This window comes from Lemur catta, chromosome 14, assembly GCF_020740605.2.
Source record: "Lemur catta isolate mLemCat1 chromosome 14, mLemCat1.pri, whole genome shotgun sequence".
Lineage (NCBI taxonomy): Eukaryota > Metazoa > Chordata > Mammalia > Primates > Lemuridae > Lemur > Lemur catta.
Genome location: NC_059141.1, coordinates 1,075,913 through 1,088,284, shown reverse-complemented (window position 1 = coordinate 1,088,284; position 12,372 = coordinate 1,075,913). Strand labels below are relative to the sequence as shown.

Here is a 12,372-nt window from a genome sequence, read left to right as displayed (position 1 = left end):
TTCACTCTCTTTTTGGTACCCTTAGTGCAGTGAATGAAATGAGCATGTTTCATCAATTCTAATACCTAGATTTTTTCCACATTTTACCGTCTGTGAAACTTAAAATCTCATTGTCTCATAATTGACCTGGTGGTACACATCACTGAGGGTATCTTAAATCACGTTCAGCACTCTGGGCTCGGTGAGACGCCAGAGAGCCCCGTGGACAGGGCTGCGGGCGGCACAGCACCCTGTGCACAGGTGTCCCTGGAAGAAAACCCCACCGTGTCCCAGAGAGGGCTGCTAGTGTATTTGGAAACAGTTGTTTATCAAGCCAAGCGCGGGTGGGTGAGCACAGGCTAAAGTGTAGCAGCTGAGGATGCTGCAGGGAGGACCGTGCAGCAGAAGCCTCTCCTGGTGCCTGCCCCGCAGAGGTGGCACGGGGGATCCCGCTGGGCCCGGCGTGCGCCTGGTCTGTTCTGATACCGTTTCGTGAGCGCTGCTGTGCGGGTGCAGTAGGGCGAGTGTACCCCAGGAGGAGAGGCCTCAGACCTCTTGCGTTGCTGTTGTTACGTTTCCAGTGAGCTCACTGGAGCCGAGAAACGCTGTGTCGTTTGCCCAGATCCAGTTCATAGCACCCTAATTTGATCCAAGATGTTTTGATCCAAAATTTGGTGATTTCTAAGACACACACAGTGCTGCTGCTTCTGTGTCTGTGCATTGGTGACAGTCACACTAGTTCTGCAGTTCCCATCAGGGGGGGTGCTGGTGCCAAACTGAGGTGCAATAAATAGGTGAGACCTCAGGTGCTGCAGGCGTGCGCTCTCTCCCGCGGCCAGCGCCTCCCACCCAAGTGCATGCGCACGCCACGCACACGCCCCTGTCTCCGGAACCCGAGTTCCTCCTAATCAGACCCCTCCAACACCCCATGAGCTTACATGCTCACTTTGGAAAACTTGTTCTTTATTAGGCTCAATCCTGGCTTTATTCAAGGCTGCTTTCATAGGCTGAGCCTAAAGAAAACCTGTGTGATGGGGGCCAGAGTGAAGGCGCGTGAGCATGGGTTGGTTGATTGCAGCGTGTGCGGGAGCGGTCACAGGCCAGGTAATTCTGTACCTTGACTTAGGTCTGTATTTGAGTTCTTACCTCTCTAGAAGGTCAGAATGGGCCGTTAAATCATTTTAGTGTCAGAAAAAGGTTATGATGTTATGATGGAAAGAAGGACTCTGTTGTAAGTCTCCAGCCGCCATGTGTTGGCACGCTGTGGCAGGCGTGACGTTCTTGTTCTGCAGAAGCCAGGGCCGTGGCTAGCTCTAGCTGGGCCAAAGTGCGAGGAGAATTCGCTGTGCACGCTCCCCGCTCATTGTCACAGAACTCGGCCAGAGAGGACTCAGCTGGGAGAGTTCTTTCTACCTTTCGAGGCTCTCCCTTTTGGTTTCTAATAACAGAAACAACAAAGAGAATGCTATTATCTTTTGTTTTAATTTTAGAGCTTAATGCTTTTCATGCAGCTAGACGTCAGTGGACGCAGGCCTTTGTCCTTCTTTTCACATAATGACGTTTCCTCACGGCTGAGCTCTTACCTCCGCGTCTGGCCCAGGTGCCCCCTCTCCTCTCCACCTTCTCCCCCGCAGCGTAGATGGCTGGTCCCTGAGGAGCCTCCCTGGCCACAGCACTCACCACAGAGACTGGGTGGGGGGGGCACCTTTTACTTTTTTTTTTAACCTTTAACGAAGTCTAGTATATAACACATACCCAGAAACGCACCTCTTCTGTAAGTGACCAGCTCGGTGAGTGTTCACAGACTGGACATGCCACGAAGCCAGCACCAGATGGAGAAATGGCGCCCAGGGCCCTGCTGTGCTCTCTGCCAGGCCTGCACCTGTCGGGGGCACGCGGTTTTGTGCGGAGAAGCAGACACTAGTCAGGGGCGAGAAGGTCTGGGCCTCCAGCGACAAGGAGAGGGGACCAAGAGGGGTCTCCACTGCGCCTCCCAGGAAGACTGGGCTGTGGCCGTGGGGGACATGCAGGGAGGGAAGCTGTGCCCTTTGGCCCCAGCACCTGGGGCAGCCTCTCAGGTGCCAGCTCCTCTCTCCTGCAGCAGGAAGCAAGGAGGAAGGACTTGCAATAGACAGTATTACACGTCGTAGCCTGTTTCACGGCTCTGTTAGCTAGTTATTTGGGGTACTATCTGTACACAATTATGACTTAACTGTGAATATAGATTTGTCCCTTTTTGTTATCTACTATAAGTGTTCTGGTGTAATCTGTTGTGATCCTTGTTTTGAATTCCTATTTCCTTCCATTTTTTAGGTCCCAATATTGAAGCCCATGGACCTTATGGTAGAAGCAAGTCCACGACGAATTTTTGCAAATGCTCACACATATCATATAAATTCCATTTCAGTAAATAGTGATCATGAAACATATCTCTCTGCAGATGACCTGAGAATTAACCTATGGCATTTGGAAATCACAGACAGAAGCTTCAGTATCCTTTGGCGTTTTCCTTAGGGTGGCTCTTCAAGTAGGTCGTTCCCATGTGCAGTGGTCCTCCTCTGTCTCAGAGTAAATATTTTAAAGTAGCTTTTAAATACAGTTTGCTGCACAGTAGCTTGTTTATAAGTTTTCTGTGATTTAAAGTGTTTGTCCCTAAGAGTTTAAATTTTTTCTGCCTTTGGGAAAAGTTGTCTGTATAATGGAAATTACCTGAAGTCCATTGCCTGCCTGGTTTAATCAAAGGCAGTTTTAAATAGGGTACATTTTTAAAAATCATCATTGCTTTTTTTTCCCCTAAATTTGCTAATAGAAATTGAAAATACTGGGTTAAATGAGAATGACCCCGGTTACCAGCCCGAGGCGAGGCTGTTCGTGGAAGAACCGTGCAGTCTTCTGTGGCCCTGCGGGGTCTGCACAGTCTTGGCCCGTCCCGGGGCTGCTTTCCAGCCCGGCCGGATTCCTGCTCTGCCTGCCGTCGCCCGCCTGTGCCTCGTGCTTCTTGCCTTCCTGCCTCACTGTCCAGATGCTGCCCAGCTGTGCCTTGTGGGCTCAGCTGCTCAGGCTCCCCCCAGCCCCGGCCTCCTGGAGGTCTTGGGTCCTTCCTTGCTCTGGGAGCAGCTCTCTGGCACTCAGCCCTGTGGACTCCAGTAGCCTCAGCTTCCTGGACTCTCAGCTCTGTCTCAGCTCACCTGGGTTCCCCTCCCTGGCGGGGCTAGACACGCCCCAGCCCACAAGCCGGGCGGCCTCTCGGCTCGCCTGTGTGTCTGCAGGCCCCCCAGCCAGTGATGAGCTTGTTTCCCACGATTCACTGATCTCAGCTACGGCAGCTGGAAGGGTAAAACCGGGCCCTGCTACTCCCACCGGCCCGCAGCCGAACTCTGCCCTTCCCTGTCTTTGCAGTTGAATGTTTTCTGTATGTGGCTGCCTCCTTTGCTGGCATTGCTCCAACTGCTGCGAGCGAGCTCTGACGTCAGCGATTGGCATAGCGCACGCTCGGCGTCTGGCAGTATTGTTCCTGTGTCTGGGATTGCACAGAGGAGTGCGGGCTCTGGCGAGGGTGCCGCTTTCCTCGTTTATGTTGAATGTCTTGCCAGTAAAGATGTTCTGTGGCAGATGGGAGCCATGACAGGATGGAAGCCGTGCTCCTGTCTGTGTTGCTGCCCCTCAGCCAGGCACGTGCCTGGAGTCTGATTAACGTGTCGTCTCAATCCTCTTACTGGCTGCTCCTTTGGAGCCCAGCGTGTCTAATCGGCCTTTCCTACCTCGTCTCTTAACCCCCTGCGTGGTTGTCCCGCGTCGCGTTTCATTCGAACGTAGGCTGCACACCCTGCCTTAACCTGCGCTCCAGACATCGTCGACATTAAGCCGGCGAACATGGAGGAGCTGACAGAGGTGATCACGGCGGCGGAGTTCCACCCGCACCAGTGCAACGTGCTGGTCTACAGCAGCAGCAAGGGCACCGTGCGGCTGTGCGACATGCGCTCCTCGGCCCTGTGCGACAGACACTCCAAGTGTAAGTGCCCAGCGCCTGCCAGCCCCTCCCTCAGACCCCTGTGTTTCCCAGACACTGACCCTGGTGACAGACACTCCAAGTGTAAGTGCCCGGCGCCTGCCAGCCCCCTCCCTCAGACCCCTGTGTTTCCCAGACACTGACCCTGGTGACAGACACTCCAAGTGTAAGTGCCCGGCGCCTGCCAGCCCCCTCCCTCAGACCCCTGTGTTTCCCAGACACTGACCCAGGCGTCTTCCTGTCCCCATAGACCCGGCGAGCATAGGGAGCCCAGCCTTTGTCGGGTACGCCCCCGTGTGGCTGTGTCCACAGTGGCACTCGGTCCGCTCCCGCAGGCTCAGCAGTGTCGGGCCGTGGTCTGGTGCCAGCGGGTCTGCGTCTCCCAGAGCCTCGTCAGAGGGCGTCGGCACCGAGACCAGCCGGGAACCATTTTTGCCTCCAGCTTTGTGCATGAGAACCTGGGCTGAGGCCGCTAGTACGTGTTTAACCTGTGGCCGTTCTCAGCTATTAGGATGAGCTCTGCTCATAGTGAGCTTTCGTGGATTGGAAGCCAGTTCCCTAAGCTGAAGGTCTAGCAGTTTAATCCGCTGAGCCTTGAGCTCCTTCTAGGTGAGGAAAGTTTTGGTTTTGTTTGTATTTTTAGCCGTGAAGAACAGGCTCCACTTTATAGTACATTGTCTGTGTGTGCTGGTGACATGGGACATGTGTCCTGGAAATGTTGCTGGCCCTTCCCCCTGCTGACTGGCGGACCCACGTCCTGTGGCGCTTCTCTCGAGGACATCCCTAGCGGCCGCTCTGGAGCCCCCTGTCACCTGCAGCAGCCCCAGCCCCGCCTCAGCTGGGTGCGCTCACTGACCGGTGCTCAGCAACCTCCGTGCCTGGCTCCTTCCCTGGGACTACGGGTGTTCTAAGAATTCTGCACTTCTGTTAGAATCCTGCAGTGAAGAATAAGTGTTTATAACTGGCCTTGCGTAAACTTGGAGATTCCAGCAGTTTTACTTGTCATCAGAGCAATGTATTTGAGAGCTTGTTTGGAGGTTCTGGCAGGGCAGCTCAGCTTACCCTTGAGCGAAGAACAGGCCCCTCTGCCGGGGACGGCTGCCCTGCGCTCTGCAGCTGACACATGGAACGGAAAGGGAGGAAGGGGACACCTGCCTGTCAGCCTGATCTGCTGAATCAACCCCAGCACCCAGTGGGGTGACAGGTGTCACAGCCAGGTCACCCTCACATCCAGAGTAGATGGCTGGCTTCAAGGTAACTTTAGAAACAGCTGACAGACATACAGGTTGCTGCGACATGGCAAAGGAGGTTCTGTGGGTTGGTGTAGGTGACAAAGAAGGAGAAGCTAAAGCAGCTTACGGTAAAGGAAGCGCGTGTCCCCTGGGCTGGAATTTCCTGAGCTCTGGGACATGACAGTGTGCTGGGAGCCAGGGCACCTCCCTCTGCCACGGGCACAGGTGGAGGGAACTGTGTCAAGTTACTTCGGAGAAAGCAAAACTGCAGCAGACAGACAGCAGGGCCTGCTCAGGAAGTGCCAGGTCTTTCTGAAAACGGGAATTCAGTTTTGTCGTGCTAGAACGTGACTGGTCAGTATTGCAGACAGACCTTCTGCCACCCGGCTGTGGCCAGCAGGACCACCCCAGCAGACCCCGCCTGCTGCCCCCCTGAGCACAGGCCCTTCCCAGAGGCCTGCGTGTGCGTCTGCAGATCACGCAACACTGCTTCCCTCTTCCTGTGGCCTTGCATGGGGTAGACCGTCACGTGCTCAGCCTGCTGCCGTGGGGGCCTGAAGACATCTGCACAGTGACGCAGTGGCCCTGAACCGGGGCTGCACCAGGATGCCCTGAAGGAGCCTTCTCAGATGGCAGCCACCAGGAGCTTGCCCAGGGGTTCTGGTTCAGGACCCGGGTGAGATTCGGTGTTCGTGCTTCGGGCCTGTGCTCCGTGGTGCCTGGCGCTGGAACGTCTCATCTGAACCTCAGACCCACGGAAGCCAGAGATCAGAAGACGTAGCTGGGCCCTTCCAGAGTCTCAGTGAAGGGGCCACGTCCTGCCTGAGCTTTTAAATGAATTATTCTCTGATTTTTAAACAGAAGCTGAAAATATTTTATTTTGTTTTTCAGTTTTTGAAGAACCAGAAGATCCCAGCAGTAGGTCCTTCTTCTCAGAAATCATCTCGTCCATATCCGACGTGAAGTTCAGCCACAGTGGCCGGTACATGATGACCAGGGACTACCTGTCTGTGAAGGTGTGGGACCTGAACATGGAGAGCCGGCCGGTGGAGACCCACCAGGTGCACGAGTACCTGCGCAGCAAGCTCTGCTCTCTGTACGAAAACGACTGCATCTTCGACAAGTTTGAGTGTTGCTGGAACGGCTCGGATAGGTAAGGGCTGCATCAGCACGCGGGGCCGCCCAGAGCTGCTGGCCTTGCCCACTGGGCCTCAGGGCCGCCCCGTGCCCAGCGGGGATGGTCCCTGGGGCGAGCTGTGGCCCAGAGCTGCGGGAGGAGGTGCTAACAGGGAGTTGTTTCCAGGCCTGTTGCCTGGTGGCAGTGCCGAAGGGGAGGAAATGGGATATCTGAGTAAAGTTCTCGCATAGCTTCTGATTCCATCTGTGTTTAGACAGTAAGCATGACACTAGGTACATGTTGGCTATTTTTAAAATGCTTAGTGAATGGATGATAGTTTATTATTTTTTATTATGCCCGAGGTGAGGGAGCAGGAGGGAGGGGGAACGTGACTGGCGTCACCGGAAGGCTCGTTTCCGTCTGCCCTTCCCTGCGCACAGAAGCAGCGGGGGAGCCCGCCCTGCCGCGTGTGGACGGAAGGTCGCGAGGGCTGGTCTCGAGTGCTGATGTCATCCACTGTGCGGTAGCTGCGCTGCCCTGATGAGTTGTTTTGTTCACATTCTTTGAAGATAATATTACTAGTGCTGTTGAGACTTGTGTCTTTAATATTACACAAAAAGATGACATTTCAGATAATGGAAGGAAATTATCTTATATCATTTTTATATAGAATTTTTGTTCTGGCTGGGAAAGGTGGCTCATGCCTATAATCCCCGCACCTTGGGAGGCCGAGGCGAGAGGATGACTTGAGGCCAGGAGTTTGAGACCAGCCTGGGCAACATAACAAGACCCTGTCTCTAAAAAAAGGTTAGCCAGTTGTGGTGGCATGTGCCTGTAGTCCCAGCTACAAGCGAGGCTGGGGCAGGAGGATCTCTTGAGCCCAAGAGTTCAAGGCTGCCATGAGCTGTGCTGATGCCACTGCACTCCAGCCTGCGTGACAGCGAGACCCCTTCTCAAGAGAAAAAGCATTTTTGTTTGGAATTGAACTGAGCAGAGGAGTCTGCTGCTGGCAATAAGCGAGTACTAGATGTTCTGAAACCCCTTTGGCACGAACATCTGGATACGCAGGGTATGGCACAGCAAGGGTCACCTCAGTGCACACTCGGGCCCACAAGTCAGCAAGGAAAGTTCCACGATGCCCAGAAACAGGGAGTTGAAACCGGACGGCAAACTTGGAAGCCCTGAGCCAGGCTGGGGCACCAGCCAATACAGGAACCCGCCCCCTGGGTTCTCCTAGCCCAGCTGTGCAGTTACGGCCTCAGACCCCCACGGGGTGTGGAGGTGGAAGGAGAGAAGGTGGAGTCGGGGCATCTGCCTGTCGGAGACCTTGGCCTGGGATGGCCAGACTCCCACATGGGCAGCTGCAGCACCCTCACAGGGACTTGGAGTTCGCCTTTGCCCTGGCTGCATGATCCGGGGAACCCGGTGCCTCCGCGTGGGCCATGTGCTGGGCATCCTGAGGGACGGCTCCCAGGGGTGCAGACTGATGTGCTGCCTGCAGTGGTGCCTGGGGGTCGGCTGCATACGCTACGTCCCAGGGTCCGTGTTGGCACGAGCTCCCCACGGGGGCCAGGCAGGTGCCGCGCAAGTGTGGGGTTGGCGTTGCAGCAGACGCATGCTGAGAGAACCCACTGCTTTTACAGTGAGCGCATGGACACTTGGGCCAGAGGGGGGCGTTACCGCTCCTCGAGGTTGCTCGCTGGAAACAGCCCTGAGAAGCAGCCCAGGCCAAGGCACTCAGCAACGGCGCCGCGGCAGATACCACGAGAGCATGCAGAGCTGCCTGGCCCCGTGGGGGGTTGCTCCTCCCAGCACACCCAAGTCTCTGGATTCCTCAGAAGAATGAAAATCAGTGAAATATGAGCTCACAGGTCAAAATTACCAAGCATGTGTAGGAAAAAGTCACCATGAGTAAGTCAGCAGAAAGCATAACAGAGCTTAACCTTTGAGAATTCAGATGTGTAAGTTATAGGATGTGAAATAAGAGTGCTTTGATATATTTACAGCCTAAGGGAAGAAACCAAAAACCTGAACAAGGAACCACAAGACCATTAAAAATGACCTAGGAGACCAGGCACCGTGGCCCACGCCTATAATCCTGCACTCTGGGAGGCTGAGGTGGGAAGACTGCTTGAGCTCAGGAGTTTGAGGCCAGCCTGAGCAAGAGCAAGACCCCATCTCTACTAAAAGTAGATAGAAATAAGCCAGGCGTGGTGGTGGTGCCTGTAGTCCCAGCTACGCAGGAGGCTGAGGCAGGAGGATCACTTGAGCCCAGGAGTTTGAGGTTGCTGTGAGCTGGGATGACACCACTGCACTCTAGCCTGGGAGACAGTGAGATCCTATCTCAAAAACGAACGAACGAACAAATAAAATAAAAATGACCTAGGAGATTTGAAAAGGTATCAAATAGAACTTTTAGAAATGAAAAATACAATAGATGAAAATCACTGCGTGGGTTTAGTAGCAGATCAATTTTGGTTAAAGAGATCTTGAATTAGTGAACTTAAAGGAAAATCAGAAGAAATGCAGACCAGAGCGCCATAGATACGGAAAATATCAAATGTTGAGAAACTGGAGGAGAATGTGCGGTGGCTCACGCCTGTAATCCAAGCACTTTGGGAGGCTAAGGCAGGAGGATCACTTGAGGCCAGGAGTTTGAGACCAGTCTGGGCAACATAGCGAGCCTCCATCTCTACAGAAAACAGAAGAATCAGCTGGGTACAGTGGCACCCGCCGGCAGTCCCAGCTACTCAGGGGGCTGAGGTGGGACAATCACCTGAGCCCAGGAGTCTGAGGTTGCGGTGAGCTATGAAGACAACACCGCACTCCAGCCTGGGTGACAGAATGAGACACTGTCTCTAAAAAAAAAAAAGATCAATCCATTTTTTCTTTCTTACTCTTTGAAATTCATTCTTACTGACATGATGATACGTGAAGTTCAGTGAGACTCTTGACTGCATTTCTCTCCTGACCTGTGTTGTTTTCGTTCCTTGTCTCTGAAAATACTTGGTGTTGGGAGGGAGGGCACCAAGGCGCGGCCCACGCTGTGCGTCCAGGTGCGGGGGTCTGGGCCTGCTGCCTGCCTCGTGTAACTTGTGTTGCTTTTTCTCGTTTTGGACAGTGCTATCATGACTGGGTCCTACAACAACTTCTTCAGAATGTTTGACAGAAACGCGCGGAGGGACGTCACCCTGGAAGCTTCGAGAGAGAACAGCAAGCCCCGTGCCAGCCTGAAGCCTCGGAAAGTGTGTACAGGGGGTAAGAGAAAGAAAGACGAGATTAGTGTGGACAGTCTGGACTTCAATAAGAAGATCCTTCACACAGCCTGGCACCCCCTGGAGAACATTATTGCTGTAGCTGCCACCAATAACTTGTATATATTCCAGGACAAAGTCAACTAGAGCGCTGACTCGAGGACCAAGTCTCACCTTGCATAGTCAAGCCGGTCGTTTTTCTGTCAGAGAAAAGCATCATTGTCCGCTCCATTACCAACAGTGACGCACTCGCTCCCACCCTTCGCGGTGCCGGCGAGAAGCGGCCCTGGCTGGAGTCGTGGCGTGGCTGTGCCCAGCGCGGCAGGCTGGGCGCTGCTGCTCCAGCGGAAGCCCCTCGAGGCAGTGTTGGTGGCCGTCACTCCGTAAAGGCCATGACTCGAGATACGTGTATTTATTTACGTCTGAGCCTTCCTTTTCAGTTTATAGACCAAAAGCCTAACGTCCACGAGAAAAGTTATTGTCAGATCTCTCCCCGCCCTGTCCCCACCTTCTCTCCCTCTGCCGTCGCACTGGGGCCTTCGCGCGGGGCGGGTGGCGCTGTCCACCGGGCTCAGCGTGCCCGGGCTCGGCAGCTTCCCCGCCCGCTGTCTGCCGCCACACCTCTGGTGTAACCACTTAATAAAAATAACACACTATACAAAGTGTTTTTAAATCCAAACATAAGTATCGTCTTTTTATTTGCTTTAATTGCATATAATAAAATTGTGCAGGATTATTCTTTGGAACAATTTGGAGAACTTCTGTCCTTCCTTGGCAGGATGGGACAGTATGTGCAGCACTTCAGATTCTGAGTGCGTCTGTCCCCAGACTGCCAAACTTTTGTTTTGTTTCTGTCAAAATAGTCCATCTGATATGCACCAGGTAAGGTCTGGGAAAAGCCATAACTGAGGCCACCTCTGAGAAACAAAATTGCAAGGAAGGGTAACAGAATTGCTGCTGTATAATTAATGCCTGGTGTAGAGCAGGCCTCCAGTTCACTACAGCGGAAAACGGGCTTTCTTTCTAAGCCTTTTAAAATACTTTGGGGGGAAATAACTTTTTAAGCATTGCTAAAATTATGTGCATGCAAAATTTCATATTGCAGTTCAGACCAGCAAAATTAAACAATTTTATTTATGTGATGCCACCAGTGTCTTGGTGGTTTACTTTAAAAGTACTGTCTGTGATGTCAGACAGCAGGATGCCCCGAGACGGACACAGCAGTGCACCAATGGGAAATGACCAGCCTTCGCTTCCGTGGGGTCTGTCACGAGCCTGATCCGCGTCCTCCAGGGGGTGGAGGGGGCTGCTGGCCGTCCTTGGAATGAAGGTGTATTTTGATTACTGATGATACAGATATGCAAAAACAAAATGTCATCACCCTGAATTACTGTTAACAGAATGCCACTTTAGTTCACATTGTTAGAAACTGAGAATCTAAAAGCACCTTTATTTTAACTTAAAAATAATTCTTATACTGTGTATTGGTTGTGACACACAGACCAAGTCTGAGGTGTGGAACAGTTACTTAAGCATTGGTCAGCCCTGGTCCTTAAGAAACAAACAATTCTAGTAAAATGAGATTGTATATATTTGTTCAACTATTTTGACCAAAAAATTGAATAAATTTTAAGTCTTTAACTGGATTTTCACTGTGTATTTGGACACTTTTTCCGTCTCTCCTTGAGAACATGTTTCCCACTAATAGAAAACCAAGCTGTGCACCTCAGCAGGGCAGAGCGGAAGGTGAGTGTGCCCGGGCGGCTCCTGGTGGCACTTGGGCTGGGTGTGATCGCACGGGTCCGGCGTGCACCTTCCTGGCGTCTCTGCTCCAGAAGCCACCGGCCAGGGTCTGCCGCTGTGGTTCTCCACGGTCCATGGAAGGTTCCGGAGGAGCTCTCCTCGGCAGTTCCATGTTGGCGAAAGCTGCGTTCCCTTCTGAGAAACACACACTTTTAAAGGACATGGAAGTTTTTACCTTGTTCTCCTTTTTATATTCCGAGTCCACGTAAACCTTTTTCTATCCCAAGGAGGTAAGAATGCTATATTTTTCAGTTTTTTTATACTCAAGCATATGAAATGTCATTTTTCTTGTTCTGAAACTTTCTCTTCTTTTCCTGCTTAAAGTTACAGAAATCTTTTCAGTTTCACCTCACGCTTTGGTGGTCCCTGGGCCGATGGCCTGGACTAGCGAATAAGCTTCATCCATTCGTAGAACTGACGTGCATTTGCTCAAGGACACGGAGCTGCTGTGAGCCGGGTCACTGCCGTTACGAGACAGGGCTCCAAGCTGGTTTCCAGGGTCGCAAGTCGCTGGCACTGGTGAGCTGGAGGGCAGCGAACGGCAAGAGTCTGTCTGTTCTTCCCGTGGGAGCTGATGGCTTTCAACACCAGGACTGCCAGAGCGGTGTCACACCTGGCCGGTGAGTGTCTGGTTCCCTGCGGGCTGAGGCTGGACCCCTCTGGCCCAGAGGGCCGCGTGTTGCCTTGTTGCTTTCTCAGGAGCAGCTGTTGGTCTTACAGGGGGATGAGAGGGGTGTCAGATTGGCACTTACACCTTTTTCCTCTTAAACGTGTCTGTCCGTGGACCAGCCCCGTTGGCGTGGCGGGGGGCGGGGGCAGCCATCCCCCCAGCTGCTGTGGGCGAAGGAGCAGGAAGGGCCTGTCGTGTGCAGGGCGCTGCCCTGAGACGGGTTTTGCCCTCAGACCGGGTCGAGCATGTCAGGTGGGGACGGTCTCCATCAGTGTCATCAGCACTGTGCCAGGAAGGCCCAGGGGGTC

At 53.2% G+C, this 12,372-nt stretch overlaps 1 protein-coding gene across 5 annotated transcripts in view; it reads left to right on the top strand.

Annotated features, from left to right (window-relative positions):
* The window catches only part of PPP2R2D (protein phosphatase 2 regulatory subunit Bdelta), a 38,945-nt gene extending 28,675 nt beyond the window's left edge, over positions 1-10,270 (top strand). For all 5 annotated transcript variants that reach the window (XM_045568366.1, XM_045568371.1, XM_045568368.1 and 2 more), the window contains 4 exons: positions 2,293-2,470; positions 3,827-3,991; positions 6,112-6,373; positions 9,459-10,270. In XM_045568366.1, coding sequence (XP_045424322.1) covers positions 2,293-2,470; positions 3,827-3,991; positions 6,112-6,373; positions 9,459-9,738 — 885 coding nt within the window. In that variant the 3' untranslated portion in view covers positions 9,739-10,270. The remainder of the gene's footprint in view (positions 1-2,292; positions 2,471-3,826; positions 3,992-6,111; positions 6,374-9,458) is intronic.
* The last annotated feature ends 2,102 nt before the right edge of the window (positions 10,271-12,372 follow it).